The sequence below is a fragment of the Eublepharis macularius genome, chromosome 8, assembly GCF_028583425.1.
Source record: "Eublepharis macularius isolate TG4126 chromosome 8, MPM_Emac_v1.0, whole genome shotgun sequence".
NCBI classification, from domain to species: Eukaryota; Metazoa; Chordata; class Lepidosauria; order Squamata; family Eublepharidae; genus Eublepharis; species Eublepharis macularius.
In genome coordinates, this window is record NC_072797.1 from 67,408,301 (window position 1) to 67,426,454 (window position 18,154).

The window sequence follows — 18,154 nt, forward strand, 5'->3', positions numbered from 1 at the left end:
GTCCCTCCACACCCCAAATAGACGCAGAGATAATGAGGCTTCCTAAGGAAAAACCCCTGCATAATCTTGTCAATGCCTTCCTTTACCTCCCCTCACCCACTTACCCTAATCAAAGCTATTTAGCAAGCCCGATAGCTTCCCTGTCCAGTACCTACCAGGTCATCAAGCAATATTTTCACCTATAGCCCATCCCAGATAGTCGCTGCAAACCTCTCCCCACTTATCGTTCTATCTCTGGACAAACCATGAAGTTACTGTTTTTGGGAGCAAGATGTCAGCATTGCCCCAGGGAACCTTTCACCTATAACTGGGCTTCCCAGCCATGTGCTCTGTGTATGTGTGTGCCTTTGTTGCTGAACACAAGCCCCCAAACTCATTTGGGCTTCTTTTCTTCTCTTCCATGAAGTGCTGGTCATTTTGCTGCTTCTCTGCAGATCCCCTCCTCTTTGAGACTGGTTATTATTGCCTTTCCCCAAAAACTGCTTTCCCAGTTCCTCACTGTTTTCTTAGTTAGCCCTGTGTGTATGCTCTGTGTGGTTATTCCTCAGTTAATGAAGAAACCTTTTCAGTTGAACATCGGTCCATTTATTTGAGAGTTCTCTAAGGGTATAATCCCCATAGACATAGGTGGGGAATCCCAGTTATCCCCCCCTCACTTGCCTCCTTAATGCAAATTCCCCAACTAATTAAGGAGTTCTCCTATCTGGGTAACATGTAGTGTCAATACAAGCCACACATATGGTGCCTGGTGAGGAGAGATGTTGAGAAACATTCTCCCACACCACATTGTCCCTGCTTTAGCAAAACTGCCTCTCATTCAGCTTCTGCTTTAGTACCAGTAATGTGGCAAGGCGTGCCAAGAAAATGGACAGTAAACTAGATTCTGAAATCAATGGAAAACCAAGGTTTCAGAAAAGACCGAGCCAGTGGTACAGCAGTTGTGAGAACCAAGTATGGGATGTAAGCAACAGCAAACAAGCAAGGCTGGCACAAATGAAGCTATAGTATGACAAAGGAGAATAAAGGAGAGGGAGGGCTTAAGGATGGCAGCAGAGATGTTAATCATATAATAGTCTTAATCAATGTGGTTTCTTCTTAACTTTATGCTGAACATCTGAGAAACAAAGATCCAGAAACTGATCACTATGAAAAACCTTTCCCATAAACATTGTGCTTGCTTTTATTTCAGAGGAGGAAATCTGAATTAGGGACAGACTACACGTTACATGCAAGTGTGTATAGCAATGCCCTGGCAGATATATTGAATTAAAAACATCACCAAGAATCTATAGTTCTAAGTGGAGGAACTTTGGATAGAGGAGTGTTTAACCTTTTCTCCACTGGCTGCTTTTTTCCATTCAAAATCACTCCTCCATTGATCTGCTTCACTTCCCCTCGGCAGGACTCAAGATATGACTTTACCTTTATAAACACATCTGGAGCTCCATGAGAAAACAGCTGGTAGGGAAAGGGCTAAGTGCTCCCTCGCCCAGCCATTTCTCTGATCAAAATCATCACCTCCAGAGACAGCCTTTTATTTTTAAAAAGTATTTTTAAGCTTGGCACATATTTGCTTGCAATGAGGAATCTGTTCCTTAGAGGCCTGGTTCCCAGATATGTGATGCTTCCAACACATTTGTCAATTCAGTGCTACCACTTTCCTCTGTCAGGTCTTTCTCTTCCTCTTCACACTGCAAGGAAAGCTCATATGGTTTTGTTGTCTTGTGCAGCTTTGCCCACCTCCATTTCGTTATTCGTCTGAAGCGTTCCTCTTCCAGTTTTTGTATTTCCTTAAGCTCTAGCTGCTGCAGCTGTTCTTCTAACTCAAGTCTCATCCGTAATTCCTTTTCCCACTGTTACAAAAAACAGGGTTACTTCATTAGGCACCTCAGTAAAGGTAGAAACATCAGACTTACAGTGCAATCCTATGCAGAGTTACTCCAGTCTAAGCCCATTGATTTCAATGAGCTTTGACTGGAGTAACTGCATAGGATTGCACTGTTAATGACTCAGTAGAAAGTGGAGATAATTTAAAGGCAGGCGCATCTGCATGAACAATGATGGATCATGAGTTTTTATTAGGAGGAGCAATATCTACCCTGCAGAGTATCTTAATTCATTCCCTAATGTGCTGTTGGGCAGCCCACAGCCTCCTGATAGCATCATCAGAGTTTCTTTCAGCATAGCACACAGTTAACTGATGAGTGTATCAAATGTCTGAAAAGCAGGTATAAGAGCCACATCATTATTACATTTCCAAAAAGAAATTTGTCTCATTATTTTAAATAGTCTGCCTTGTGATGGGAAACTCATGTGGCTAGCAACTGCAGGGCTTTTGGTTATCCCAGCTAGCTGTGAGGTTTACTAAAACAGGAGAATTTTCATGCTTCCCAATATGCCAGGAGCTGTTACCTAAAAGTGAAATGTGGGAAAGACAGGGAGTCAAAAGGTACACAGCTTGTGTTATCAGCATTACAAAACCAACGCAACACATCTACCAGCTGTGGCCTGGCAACTGCTATATGCATACAAATTCTATGCAAGTTATATTAATGTTATGCACATTAAAATATGCAAATCATCTGCCACCCTCCAGCTCATGATGTATTTCCAAACTGGCCTTCAGTGCTGAACCTGTTCCCAGTCAATGCTTTATCACTTCTTTCTCATATTACAAATGGGAAATCTGTTATTTTTTCAGTGAGAAAAGGAAATGTTTATGGAGCTAACTTGGTTTAGCATTACCCTGCTTAAATTTAAAACATCAATAGCAGGAGTGGCCAGACTATGAGTTGGGAAGCTCATGCAGTTCCAAAGCATATTAAATGATATCCACAAGATGTTTAAGAGAAAGATTATTACGGTGCAACGGTCACCTCCAGACCGGATTATTCTAATTCACTCTATGCTGGGCTGTCCTTGTGCCTGCTCCAGAAGTTACAACTGGTTCAAAATGTGATTGACCGGGACTCCATTCTGGTCACATATTACACCTGGACCATTTCCACACATCCCAATTATAGCAAGAATCTCACACATACTTTCTCTCTCCCCCTGCTATAACCCGAGAATACCCGTCTTATCCCGGTTCCGTTTATTCTGCGTTGTTCCGCATTATACACAGTTGGTGGGAACTTCTGAAGACGATTCTTAACTTCTGGGAATGTTCCGCCATTGTGGAAGCCCACCCCCCTTTTTCTTTTGTCGGCAGGCAGTCCAAACAATTTTTTTTTAAAAGACGGATTTTGTGCAATTACGCAATTATGAGTTGATGTTTTTTGGAGTGAATGACCTAATTTTTTGTTTATTTCATTTATTTACCGTGAGTGCCTGGCAATTTGCACAGTTACGCCTATCTCTATTTGATTCTCTCCCCCCCCCCTTCCTTTAACAAATTCTAGCAGGGGAGGAAAGAGAACTTCCTTGTGCATTTTCAAAGTACCGTTTTGAGGGTGGTGGGAAGGAGATCCTTTTGCACAGCTTTTTAGCTGCAGGGATCGTAGCAGAGCAGCACCTAATATGGATGCTTGGGACCAAGGAGCAGGGGGGAGCTGTATTCTCTTTCCCTTTTTCCCTGTCCAAAATATTTGCTGTACTTATATGGGCTGCATGCACTGGACCATCTAAATCCAGATTAGCATGTATTTAGCAGGGTATTTGAAGTGGTTCCCCGACCAAGGCTTTAAACTAGCAGAGGAATTCGTTATATAATGGGGCTGTTTCGTTGGGGGGGGGAATTGCCTTGCTGTTTGGTGCCACCAGGTTGGGAAGATGCAGCAGTGGCAGGAGGAGGGGGTCGTTTGAGGAGGCCAGGGTGATGGTTCGATCCACCCACAGCATCAGCGGGTGGGTCTCCTCGGAGGTGCGGAAAGAAGAGGCTGCAGGAATTGGTCCCTTCTCTGGTCGGCAGCGCAACAACTGACTAAAGCCAGCCCCTCCAGCCACCCACTCCTTGCGAGGGATCTGGTGCAATCTGGCACTGGTCTCCTTGTGTGCAAGGAAAGAAAGGTGGGTCATTCAGGGAACTCTTTCACCTACCAACCAGTGCAACCAATAGCCCTCGAGAAAAATTCGCAGGCAAAAGAGCAGGCCTATCACAAGCCACCTTGTGGGATGTGCACTGGATTGACCAATTGAAATCGGAAATTACGCAAAACTCAGTCTCCAAACAAAAAAAAAAGCAGAGACAGGGGGCAGTAAGGCCCCCAACATCAACCATGACAGGGGCACTCACTGCCCACTGCCCCGTGATTTATGATGCATGTGAACTGCTGGGAGTGGAACAATGCAGCACGATGCAGGACAATGTGTAATGAAGCAGGTAGCCGGTAAGCAATTCATTGTGCCAAACTTGCGCAATTTTTGCCCGTGTGGAAACAGCTCTGTTCTGCACCAGCTGCACTGGCTTCCAGTGGAGTTACGGGTCAGGGTCAATGTATTGGTTTGAACCTTCAAGGCTCTTTGCGGACTGGGACCAACATATCTTTGGGACCGTCTCTTGCCCTATATTCCCCAGAGGCTGCTTTGATCAGAAGACAAACAACTACTGGCGATCCCTGGCCCCAAGGAGGTTCGCCTTGCCTCAACCAGGGCCAGGGCTTTTTTTGGTCCTGGCACCTACCTGGGGGAACTCTCTGTCTGTGGAGGCCCAGGCTCAACAAGATCTGTTATCATTTCACTGGGCCTGTAAGACGGAGATGTTCTGCCAGGTTTATGGTTGTTGAGGTAGACAAATTGTCCAACCGGCCCCTCCCGGAGAGGGGGGGGTGCACCTCAATCTATTCTATTAAATCCTAGCCATCCTGCCCCGTGTACCTTGAGGATGTTTGAAGATGTGGGGTACAATGTGAACGCCTTAGATGTATTTAGCGCAGTACTTTAGTGCTGTTTTATATGATTACTATCAATGTTTTATTAGATGTTTTTGTTATATGTATTTATATGTTGTAAATCTGGGACAATAGACGATGCTATTGGGTACTATCTGCTGATGCAGATATGTGCCTACTGGGTGGTTTCCACGTTGTCAAAGATGCCATCTTACGTAGTTACACTTCGTTTCAGAAAGGTTTTATCTCTGTGTTCGGACCTATGTTTGTTTTCAAATTTCTACAACTATACCCTATTGTATCTGTTCACTGAATGTCTGAACTGTTGATCATATTGTATTTTGCTCAGTGAATGTCCTAGCTGTTGATTATATTGTATTGACTTCCACTGTGTAATCTGCCTTGTGGCTCAGTGAGAAAACCAGACTACAAATAAATAAATAAAGTGGTCATATAAAAAGTGGTGTGAAAATCAAACCTTCTCACATGAGGGGTGGCAGAAATGCAGTGGTAGAAGCACTATCTATGAAAAGAAAAGAAGAAATGAGAAGAAAAAGAAGTAGCAATAGATGAAGGCATTGTGGGCTATTGGGAGGGAAGAAGAGAGCATATGGAAGTTGATGAAGAAGAAAACGCATGAAAGGCAAAAATATAGTTTTGAGATTACTTGTAAAACAGACAGACTAAAAGGATCCATGTGGCCTTTGGATTTCAAAATGTAGAAAACTGTATAATGGAGCATCATATGCATTCATCTTTCCTTCCTAAACTCATGGTCTAATCACCTGTTCAACACAAGCAAATGAAGGGCAGGAATCAAGTGCAACCTTTGCCAAGAATACAGACTATGTCCTTTGTAAAAATACTGTGCAGGAAAGACTAAAAGTCTTTAGTACTGCAGTCAAGGAGAAGTTCATATCTCTTGTTTTGAACCTCAACGACAGCATCATTACTGCATTAATGGAGGCCCTGAAGGGATGGTCTTATGTGCAGAAACTGCAGCTCAGAGTAAAACAGTAATAAAAACGTGTCATTTATTAAGGAAGAAGTGCAGCTTAGGTTTAAAGAGGAGGAGAAAGGAGAAAGGGTTTGGAAATAATGGCCACATAAAAAGAGGTGATAAGGTTCTGACGCATAAGGGAAGCGATTTCACATTCTAAGAAAACTGTTTCAGGGGAGGTAATTGATATGATGGGATGCCCACAATTGCATTAGGGACTGGCCTATCTTAAATAGTGAAATGTCTTTACTCTAACAGAGTATTGTAAGCAAACCAGTAGCTCGTAGGCATGTTTGCCATGGTTACCATTATTACTACTTGACAAAACTGCCCTGAGTTCTAAAATATATTCCAGAACATTTGGTAGTTTTCCTGTCCACAGAGTAGGAACTGAATGGAGAATTAACTCTAAATGCTTGTTTAATGTATCACGAAAGGTATGATTCTTTCAGCCCCCGTAGAGGCTTAATAATAGCAGCTGTAGAAAAACTTTTGAAAGAAAGAACACTCAGGACAGTTACCTGAGAGATAGCAAGAATAAGTTCCAGTTCGCAAATGTCAGAACAAGTCTCCAAATCCTATGTGACTGTTATCATTAATACAAATGTTTATAGCATTTTCAAATATTAACTCCACTGAAAGATGGATAAGGCCAAGAATGACAGAGTTGTCCAAGACAAACCTGTAAGCTTCAAATGTGAATGGGGATTTGAACAGTGTTCTTCTGTAACAAACCTATTGCAGAGTACTAGTCCCAGAAGAATAGTCAGAAAGAGAAATTGTTTAACATACTTTTTTATGAGGCAAGAGAAGCAGCAGCAGAAGTACTACCTTCCACTCAATTGCATCTAAGATTAAAATTTAAAAAGTAAAGATGCAGTGGAAGTACTCACTAGAGAGTCTCTGAAATGAAGGATGGTAATTATGGTCTTTGGAGCCGTGATGTCAGATGTACTCCTTAAAATCAGTAGAACCAGGAAACCCTAATTGCTCCACATAGTGAGAAGGTCCTGGCTTAAAGAGATAAGTTAGGCTAAAAGATAAAGAGTCACAGCCTGGAAAAAAAGAGGGGGGGCAGTGGTCTCCATATACAGGACAATGAGGTGGTGATGTAATGGCAGGTGGTGATGTCTGTAATAGCAGCAGGACCAGTTCTCCAGACAAGCCACCAAAGCAATTAGTTGGAGTGGTACAATGAGGAGAACACTGATGCACCACAGGATGAATCAGGCTAGTGGTGGCATGGGAGGGGCAATTGGGTTGCCTGACTTTGGACAATAAAATATCTTGAGCCAGCTTTGAATGTTAGAGTGGATTGTATTGCTCCAGCCTACAGAAGAGGGCAGCCATTTATCAACGATCCAGTACATACAATATTCCTTGTAAGTAAAAAACTAGTACAAGCGAGAAAGGGTCCAGCCCAGTCTACTTCCTGGTGACAGTTTTCTACTTACAGGGAATTTTGTACACAAGCAAGCATTTAAAATGAGTGATCCCCCCATATACAGTCTGAAGTTCATTTTACTATGCCACAATTCTAATATGTCATTCTGTGACATGTGTAGACATGGCCTGAGTCTCTGGTTAGGGACAGACTATAGTTTTAAGAAAGGTCATGGCGGTAAGAAAGAGATGTCATTTCCATCATGTACACACTCATGTCTTTTGTCCCACATTCATCTGTAGTCAAACAGATTTGTAGGGTTTTGAAAGACTGTAGAAATTTGTAAAAGCTGTAAACAAATGCAAATATGGAATGAGTTTTCTCTTGGGGGGAAATACTATTACTTGTTTCCATCTTAAATTATGGATTGTTGTGTGTTCCAAATAGAGCACCGAGATCTGAGAGGATCTCTCTCTCTCTCTCTCTCTCTCTCTCACACACACACACACACACACACACACACACACACACACACAGGCAATGCACAGCTGCCAGGGCCAGTTCCAGGTTTGGGGGGGGCACCAAGCAGAGAGTTCCCAGGGCCCCCTCTTTCCTCTGCCTATCACTAACACCCAGCCTATACCTTCCTTCCCTTTCATCCTCATGCCTGCTTCCCAACTGCTTATGTGTCCTTCCCCTACTCGCTTGTGAGTGTGCCCATGCTCACAGTTGGCTGCACCACTCACAACCCTTTCCCTGGTGGCACTTGCTGGTACATTCAGCTGGGAGCACAAGTGCCAGATGCTAGCAAGTGACTGGGACAGAAGCAGTGGGACATGCCAGAAGCCCTGGGCCCTGGCAACTGCTCCATGTCAGAGTTTGCTGTTAGCTGCCCAGCCAGCAACCTATTATCTGCATCTGGGTGTTCTGAAATTTAAGACATAAATTAAAGTTTCAAGATTTCAAAATCTAATAAAATTTTAGATTTTAATGCTGAAATCTAACCTTGAAATGTGACATTCACATTTTGGAACTGAAGCATGATGTATTACATGTTTTGATGTATTACATGAATTAATGCAGTTAGTAGAAAATCCATTACAGTCTTTTGCAATGCGTCTGATCTGTTACTGTCAAATATTGATTGCAACTGCATGTCAGCCATCAGATGCTGTTAAATACTGACAGTCAGATGTTGGCACTTGTATGTCATTTGTCAGATCTTGTAAAATACTCACTACTACAGTCTGTCAGCTATGAAGCATTACTTTCTGACCCCTATATTAGAGCTATTTTCTATGGTGAGTGCTACTCAAGCTAGCTTCCAGATATTGTACAAGCCTGAGCTCTCTGCAAAAATTCTGTGTTAAACAATGGTGCCAAATATACTGTTCCTTACTCCCTACTTCCCTGTGCAGTAAGAAGCTCCAAGGAGAGGTACCTAAAATTGATCTAAATAAATAAAACCTGGGCTTGGTTCCCTTTGAAAGAGAGAGACCACTAAAGACTTAAACATGTTTGTAGCATTTACTTCATTTGCAAGCAATATGCAAGCAAAACACAGCTGGAGGCAAAGAGGCACTCCCATAAGGCAGCAGATCCGCTAGCCCACATCAGACCTCCAGAGAGAGAGAGGGGGAGCTCCTCCACCTGCTTCAGCCAACTCACAGCCGTCTCTGTTGTCTCTCTATTTCTGTTGAAAACAGGAACCTGTTGTTTCTTCACATGCACACACTGCCCCCCTTTCCTCAGCTAAGAGGGGTCACATCTCAGCTGTCATGAGCTATCAATGGACCATCTCCATCTCCTCATAATTAGTGCCCCTTGAGGAATACTATCATTTTTTTCTCATAGACTCTTAATAGGTGTATCAATTTAGGTCAAACCTACAGTAATAGACCCATTCAAATGACACAGACTGCAAAATAATAACTGGAAAGAATATTCACCATCCAAATTTACAAAAAAAATGATTTATCTCCAAATGCAGAAGGCTGTGGTGCACAAATCGTTTAATGTATAGACATGCAGCTAGCTTATTAGCATTAATAGGTATGAATTGATTTCAGTGTGTGTACACAACTTTAGTACAGGAATAGAGCTGTAAGAAGTTTAAAGCTTTTCTTGCAGGCAAGATGTAAATAGGTAACAAGCCAAAGCTGGTTATTTAGACTCACAAATATACATAAACAGTGAAATCCTAAGCAGTTACTCCAGTCTAAGTCCATTGACTTCAATGGGCTTAGACTGGAGAAACTCTGCTTAGGATTTCACTGAAAACTTACTAGTGTATGTTTAGCTGGAAGTGATACCTTAATTTGCTGAACTGTTGGTGGCTATTTTCTAACAAGAAATAGTGGCCTTTTTGTGTTGGGACCACATTTAAATTTAGCCTGAAGACAGACTCTAAGACAAGCATGCATTCATTTCCAAACATCTAAATATGCTCTCTGGCCTATGCACCATACTACCATGAACTTCCATTCAATCATGCATGCATGCACACACATGTATTCTTTTTCCTCTCTTTTTGATCAGCTCCAGCTTGATAGGAGCTTGTATCAAAATAACCCCAAGGAAGATATTCCAGTTATGAATGACAGGTTGGACGGCACTCTGCTTTATTTCAGTACTGCTCTGGAAAATCCTCTTGAACAACGGCTACCACGCCAAGAAAACAGAGAACATCGATATGGGACGGAATGAAGCCAGATATCAATAGGGGTGATAGGGAGATCCATAGGCTTGAGTTCCTCCCCATTTGCTTTTAAGTTTTTTTCAATGAAACAATTAAAAGAAATGCCTTTCTGATCTATCAAGGACAAAGTACAGACATCAGAAAACTAAGTCCAACAGTAACTGTCCAGTTCATAGAAATATACATAAAAGATACCAGTGCTTCACTTACATAGCAGGTCTTTATTAGACAGAATCATGCTTTAGTTAGAATATTATTTAAAAAAACAGAAGGCAAAACTCGGAAAATTAATTAAGAGGCTGCGGAAGTCTATTAGCTGATAATCATGTCCACAAATTGGGAGTTTTGAAATACCCAGCATTAAATTTAATCAGATGCACATATTACAACCTACTCTTACCTGATCATCAATTATTTTCTTTAGCTGCTTATCAGTGCGAGTAAAGAAATCTGGATGTTTTGGTACCTTTGGCTGCAAAAAATTTTCCCTTAAGAAAAAAAGAGTGAGAAATCTGTTATTTGACTGCATTGTTGTGCCTATATGACAATGTCCACCCTTGTTCGAGTATTAGCTGGTTCTGACTGATGGCACCATGCCTACCCTTTCCTTGAAAATCCCCACAACTCATTAAGATTGCCAGATGTCACGTTTCTACATTTTTAATCCAACACTGCATAAGGCTGTTTTTGTGGAACACTGACAGAGGATGGAGAAAAGTTTAACTCTGTATTACTATATGAGAGCATATATAAGAAACTTGATGGATTAGAACTAAGGTCTGTCTAGTCCTGCATCTTATTTCCAACACTGGCTAACTAGATGCCTCCAGAAAACAAGAAAAGCCAAAACAAGAAACACCAAACCTTGTCCCCTGTTGCTGCCTTCCAACAACCGGCATGCACAGGTACAGTGATAAAAAGTGACATTGCATCAGAACACAGAAGTTAACCATTATGACTAACAGCCATAGCTAGACCTATCCTCTAAGAATTTTTCTAATTCCTTTAAAACCATGGCTTCCACAGCATAATGCTGCTCTGTGTTGTTTCGGTTTGATGCCTGCAGAGTTCCCCCACCCCTAATCTGTTCTAGTCTATTATTGCGTATTTATTTCTGCAGTTATGCCTAGCTCTGTAATTACTCTGAGTTCAGGTTATAATTATAATCATAAGATCACTAGTCACTACAGTTTTGTGACTAAAATATACCACATGCATGCACTGCAGATATATTTCGGGGTGGGTTTTGCTCCCTCTCAGACATGCTGAGGGGTGTTAATCTTCAAAGAGCAAAGAAAAAAGTTTCTACGTTTTATCTCTTCAAAAGTAGGAAAAATATTGGCTGAACATCCTTTTAATAGCATTATAGCAGAATAAGCACATCCTCAAAAAGGAATGGTCAAGTGATGATTAATGAATGAGTTCTCAGGTATCAGAATCCAGGACATCCACAATCCTTAGGCATAGTGGACATGATTCATTCCTTCCAACATGTGCAGCTATAAACAGGAGAAGATCTCCAAAGTTGAATAGTCTAACTCCATTTCTGATGTTCAGTCAGGTGCATATCAATGCCAGGAATACTGCAATGTCCCAGCCATTATTTAGAGTAGATGCCCATGCTTTCTGCCCATAAAGGAACCTAAGACCTTCTACACAGTCCACCTGTATAGCTGGTACATGCATTCCTAGGGAGAAGCAGGGTAGCTTGCTCATGGCCTTTGTCAAGAAGAACTACTTTATGGTTTATTGTAGTTATTGAACTTTGGCCCCACTTAATTTCCTTCTACAGAGGCCCCAGTTGTGCCAGCAAGATTGATCCTTCTTTTATAATGAGAGTGCTGTTGTTACAACTGTATAGCCACAGTTTGAAATGGAAGACAGAAAAGCCTGGTGAAAAGATCATTGCTTTCCATGTGTGTGACAGGCAGGGCCATGTAGGGTTGCCAGGTCCCCCCTAACAACTGGGAAAGGGGTGGCAGGGGTTAGGAGGGTGAATACTTTCTGTTGTTGTCTATGCATTAGCACCAGCAGCACCCCACAATGACATCACTTCTGGTGCTACCGAGAAGCATCAGCATTTCACCAGGGCAAATTCCTAAAGAATCATCCCCAGTGTGATGCAGTCACTCCCACCAGAAGTTCTGTCATCAACAGAGGACAGGAGCCCATTCATATCCATATCCCTGTCCTCCTTGACAGATTCCCACCAACAGCAGACAATCTCCAGCTGGCTTGCTTTCTCTCCTGCCAATTGCCAGTGATTGACAGGTAAAGTCTATAATTGCAGGGAGTTTGCCCACCCTTGGCAGGAACTTGGCAAGCCAAAAGGCCATAACTAGAGATGGGCACGATCCACATTATGATTGAAAAAAACCCACGATAATGGCGATCGCGCGATCGCGATCCGGCGGATCATGATTGGCCATGGCCAACGACCGGGAGAGGCCTGGATTGGGGTGTTCGGGCTTGGATCAAGGATCCAGACACTCAGGCGCCAGCAATCTATTCCCCTGGCAACGGAGCCAGGGGAATGCCTGAGCTCTGTTTGCCCTCCTTCTGTCGCCCTGGAAACCCGAATGGAAGCCCAGCTTTCCTTGATCAGCAGGGCTTCCTTCCAACCATGGAGCAGCAAAGCAGTCACAAGTTGGGAGAAGACACCCAAGGGAGGGAGGGGAAAGGGGGTGTTCTGTAGCCATGGGCACTCCAATCTCATCCCTGCAAACCCTGATAGGGAGCTCTGATGGCCAGACACAGACCTCCTGTGTTGCTGAATGGGACCTGAGGGGAGGTGGCTTGTCGTCGCCTCCCCGTGCCCGCCAGGCCTGGCGGCCGCCGTCATCACACACCTTCCCACATAATACCAGTGTGCCCCCCTTTGGCCTCCACGATCCATGGCTAGGGAACGGGAGATGATTGGCGCGGGTCATTAATTCGGGATAGGCGGCGCCACCGATCCACAATCCGCTGGATCGTTAAAATTTTTTGGATCGTGCCCATCTCTACCCATAACTCCAATTTATTAATGCAATATAATAGAGAAGTTATCCTATCCTTTCTGTTGGTCACCAATAGAGGGGTCGTATTTTACAGATCTAACCAAAGGTGAACAGATTGTTTCAAGTTATAATCCTCTGTATGTATCTCCAAAAAGAGGATTCGTTCAGAAAGACAATGTCACTCTTCTGCTTCACTAGAAATGCTGCAGTTCAAAAGATTTGCCAACTTCCACCAAGACAGATTACTTTCTAACTTTCTCTACTTTTATCTTAATAGTTTCAACTTCCAAGTAGAACTTAATGTACTGAGACAAGAATGGTTTTAAAAGTCAAAGATACTATTGATTGTGTCATAGATACCTCCTAATCTTGCCAACTTGACACTGTTTTTGACTCTTTGGTTGGTTAAATTCCTTTCAACCTCTTAGTCCATTGTCAGCTCCCTCTACATTTTGCAAAGTATAACACAAATTGAAGAAACCATTTGAATTGCTTAGTTTTCCCTTGGTATTGATTTTGTAGCACCTGAAGCGCAATCGGTAGTTTGCTAAGCGTGCACACAAAATAGATTTGAATTGATTTAAGATGAGCCTGGTAAGCAGAGACTGATTCAGTGTATTGTGACCCACAGGGAGAACAGCAATATTTCCAGTGAAGCAGAAAATAGACATAGTCTTTCCAATCGAATCATCTTTTTGAAGATTCCTTATTTAAGATATAACTTTAATCAATTAATCCTTTCACATTTGGTTAGGACTACAAAATAGTACACTGTTATTGACAACGAACAGAACAGGTAGGAAACATTCTCTATTATATTGTATTAATACACTAGAATTTTAAGTGCAGGACAAATTAATGAAAAATATCAGAAAGACGGGCATGTCATAGCCCTGTTCCACCACACATGTGGACAGCAACGATGCTTTCTGTGCCTGTCTTCCAGAGTCCATGAGGAGAAGATGCTGTCCCTTATTTGTCATTACAGACTTTCCAACAAGCTGGTGTACTTTGTTAAAAAGCAATTCTCTGCAGGCTAGATCCACTGGAGAGGAGAGAAGATGCATGATCTTTAACATTTACAATCATCCAGCCCCCCCCCAAGACTGCTTTGTTGCCAACCTCCAGGTGGGACCTAAAAATCTCCCAGAATCACAACCGATCTCCAGACTACAGAGATCAGTTCCCCTGGAGGACACAGCTACCTTGGAAGGTGGACACTATGGCATTATATCCCACTGAGGTCTCTCCCATCCCTAAATCTCCAGGAATTTCCCAACCCAGAGTTGGTAACCCTATATAAAATGTAGAATAAAAGAATAATAAATGCAATTTACACTATAAACACTGCAAATTTTCTCAAATGTATAAACACATGACCCATTATTTTATGACTTTATCCTTTAAAATGTTTTAATTATATTTGAGATCTGTTTATGTACTTACCCCATAAAAAACATGGGTTGGATCCAGCAACTCCTTTCTACAACTCTCATCCCACAAAGTTTTTTACTCATTCAGGTTCTATGATAGCTGCTATAGCATAGTGCTTCTTGGGTTGCAAATCAGCATTCAGCTGGTTTGAACCCCACTACTGCCATGAGCTCAGTTAGGTGACCTTGGGTAAGCCATTCCTCTCAGGCCCAGCTCCCCAGCTGTATTGTGAGGCTTATAATAATAACACTGACTTTGTTCACTGCTCTGAGTGGGGCATTAATCTGTCTAGAAGAGGGTGTATAAGCACAGTTATTATTATTCAAATTATTTGAAACACAATCAACAATAAGCAGAGGGCACATGTTACTATTGATTGGCCTTGCTAAGCTGATACAAGTTTCCACCGGAGACCTAAGTATCAACCAGATATTGGCATAATATGTACGCTGTTCCAAGTAGTGCCATCTTTTGCAGTTCGGTAGGTGTTAAATCAGAAAGCTGCAGTTTTTCCATATGAATTGCAAAGTTTTTCGAGATGGTTCCAAGTGCCCCGATGACAATGGGGACTACTGTTGCATTCTTCTTCCATAGTCTGGTGGTTTCTATTGCCAGATCTCTATATTTAATCATTTTTTCTTTTTCTTTGACTCTGGCATCCCCAGGAATTGCCATGTTGATTATCCAGACTTTTCAATTTTCCATGACTGATATGTCTGGTGTATTATGTTCAAGGTGCTGATCAGTTTGAATTCTGAAATCCCACAAGATCTTGACTTGTTCTTTTTTTAAGCACTTTTTCCACCTGATGTTCCTATGAATTCTTTGATACTGGCAAATTATACTTTTTACACAATGACCAATGAATCAGCTTTGCGACCTTGTCATGTCAAGTTTTCTAGTCCTTCTGCGCAATTTTGCTGCATTCAAAGATAAGGTGGGACAGAGTTTCATCTTTTCCCAGGCAAAGTCAACATTTTGGATTTTCTTCTTCTTCTTCTTCATCATCATCATCATCCCTACAGTAGCCTTGCTGAATGGCTAAATGGGCCTCTCCTCCATCCCTTTGAATCAGTTTCAGACTATTGAAAGCACTTATAGCCTTGCATTCTCCAATGGTTTGATTCTATGCCAATATAGAATGTAAGGCAAAAGACCCTTGGTTACCCTTAATGTTTGTGACTATTACAATTTCCTTCCTGTTTCTGGTTACACTTGTTTCCTTAGAGCTTTATTTTTTCTAATATATTTCGTTTTTCTCCCCCCACCAACCTTTTAGACATTTAGACATTTTTTCAAATGGTCTTAGGTGCTGCATCAATCAGATTTTTCTCTCCTTCTAAATTTTCTTCTGATTTGTGGTTTTAGATGTGTGATAGTCTCATTTGAACTTGTGCCAGTAAATTAATGCTTCCCTGAGTCAGTCTTGATTGCTTGTTGCAGTTGGATCCCACCCTATGAGATTCTTCTTTATATGCCAAGGGATGTGCTGAATTGTAATTTTTTAATTTTGAGGAAAGAGTTCCTATTGACTTCCTGCTAGGTTGCTAATTGAAGTCATTTCATTTAAGTCGAAAAGTGTCAGATAATAACTCCTTCAATCTGCACGACAGTACTATGCACTCTCAGTATGGGGCTAATGTACATTAAACAATGCGGGGGTGATGAGACCTGACATCGCCTAACGTAAAGTGATGCATGCTTCAGAACTAACATGGAGCTTTTTTAAAAAAAATTACAGTTTACTTTAAGTGGACAGAAGTAGATAGCTGCAAACCATGACATTTTGTCAATAAACCTCATGTAAAGTAGTACAATAAACAATAAACAACTGAAACATTGCCAACCTTTTCTGAAATGTTATTTAGGTCACAATACCTGACATCAGCACCGTCACATCTGCATCAGCCTTAATTGCAGGTTCAATTGTTCCCCAGCTGCATCTTAGCTATTATGGGACTCTGATTAGTCAAAGGCTTCCCTGTTAACAGAAGTATACTGTAGAGGTTTCTGCCTATTTTAGTAATGGTTGCTCTGCTCAGTTGTCAATGAAAGACATTAAAAATGTAGGTTGCACTCTCGTTATCATAGAAATGTGATCTAACTTTCTATGGCACTTTTTTCTAGCCCCGTAGTTTTGATCATCTCTTTCAGAATGTTAAGAGTACGATTATGTTTGGTTTTTGGTAGGATGGTGAGAAAACACTACAGTGATGTAAGTGGAAAATACAAGTTTTAGACATTTACTTGTAACTTCAGCAAAATTCCAGTTCTGACTATCTATTAACATTCTTATTTTAATTTCAGTAAGTGACATATCTTAAATTCAAATGGATTTTTGATATTCTGAAAGTCTAAATCCCAAAGTGCATACCCCACCCTAAATATCAAAGGAAGGCAGCTTCTGATGTGAATATACCTTCTCATTCTCTACTGCCATTTTCACACAACATTGTGGTAATTACTAACATTTTCATCCCAGCATTCTGAGTAGACCTGCTTCAGGTGGCATGTAAATACACATAGGGAGGAGCAGCCTCATGCCTCAAGATACGTCTGCAGCATACACATGCTCACTTGAAGGTTCATAAACTTATGTACAGACATATGCGTATTTCTGGGCACCTCTTCATGTAATTGGGAAGCCTGAAAAAGCAAAACCTTTGCACATGTTCCAGTAAATGTGTATACACTAGGGGATGGAGCTTGTCATTATAATGCCAATCAGCCTGCCATGAGCATCTAATCTTCATAAATAGCTGTATGTAGGACATGAAACAATTGCCTACCTGCAGTCTGAAGTGGTACAACAGAAGAAAGGCTATATAGTATGAGAATTCTTACTGTGGAGTATAGTTTTGAAGCACGTCTAATCTCATTGAAATAAGCAGAACTAAAGTGAACAGCTAAACATTTAACCTATTGAATTCATCTAAGTGGGACTTAATTTAGACACCTAACTAATATCGGTTTCCTTCCATCCAGAAAAATCCAGAGATCCATCTCAGTTGTTTCTTATACTTTCATAATTTCTTGGTAATATAATAAAGGCTTTTCAATAGTGGACAATGCTTTTTAAAAATATATACAGCTGTATATCAGCAAGACATTCTTTGATTAAGGCTAGTTAGTTTTAGCTAGCAGATACCAAAAGATCTTGGTATCCTTAGAATACTTAGAAACTGTTAACAGTAGCTACTCCAGTGTAGCATAGTGTTCAAGAGTGTAGGACTGAGACCTGCAACAACTGAGTTTGGATCCTTAGTTATCCATGGAAGCTCACTGGGTGTTCTCATTGTCTCAGCATAACCTATCTCCCAGAATTGTTGCGAAGATAAAATAAAGGAGACAAAAATTATGTAAACTGCCATTGGGGAGAAAGGTAGGGTATAAAATGAAGTACAACAAGAAGCTAGCAAGAATTTGTAGTTTCTTGAGTTGTACTTTCTAGAGCAAGAAGCTCCCATTGTTACTTTAGGAATACATTTTGTTCTTTCAGACATTTCAGCTGACCAGTGGGATTGTGATTTACTGATGCTTGGAGAGAATCCATTCTCAGGGTCTTGCACTCATTTTAGAGAAGAATGTCCTTATCAAAATGGTACTTTTGCTTTCTGCAAAACCATTTAATCTTTCTGACACAAAAGCATGGATATTTAGCCTTTTGCTCTGTGAACCCTAACAAGGGTGTTCACATCTTACAGTACTCGGTATCCTTGAGTTGCTTTGCCTGAACAAGGATAGGATTGCCACCAAATCTTCCATGCTACTATATTCTCAAATTATTATGGTGTGGTAAAGTTAAAGCTG

The 18,154-nt window shown here is 41.4% G+C and overlaps 1 protein-coding gene across 1 annotated transcript in view; it reads right to left on the reverse strand.

Annotated features, from left to right (window-relative positions):
* Positions 1-974: 974 nt before the first annotated feature.
* Positions 975-18,154, reverse strand: part of TMEM232 (transmembrane protein 232) — a 263,702-nt gene continuing 246,522 nt past the window's right edge. The window contains exons 13-14 of the mRNA XM_054986937.1: positions 10,312-10,399; positions 975-1,853 (exon numbers count right to left, since the gene is read on the reverse strand). Coding sequence (XP_054842912.1) covers positions 1,596-1,853; positions 10,312-10,399 — 346 coding nt within the window. The 3' untranslated portion in view covers positions 975-1,595. The remainder of the gene's footprint in view (positions 1,854-10,311; positions 10,400-18,154) is intronic.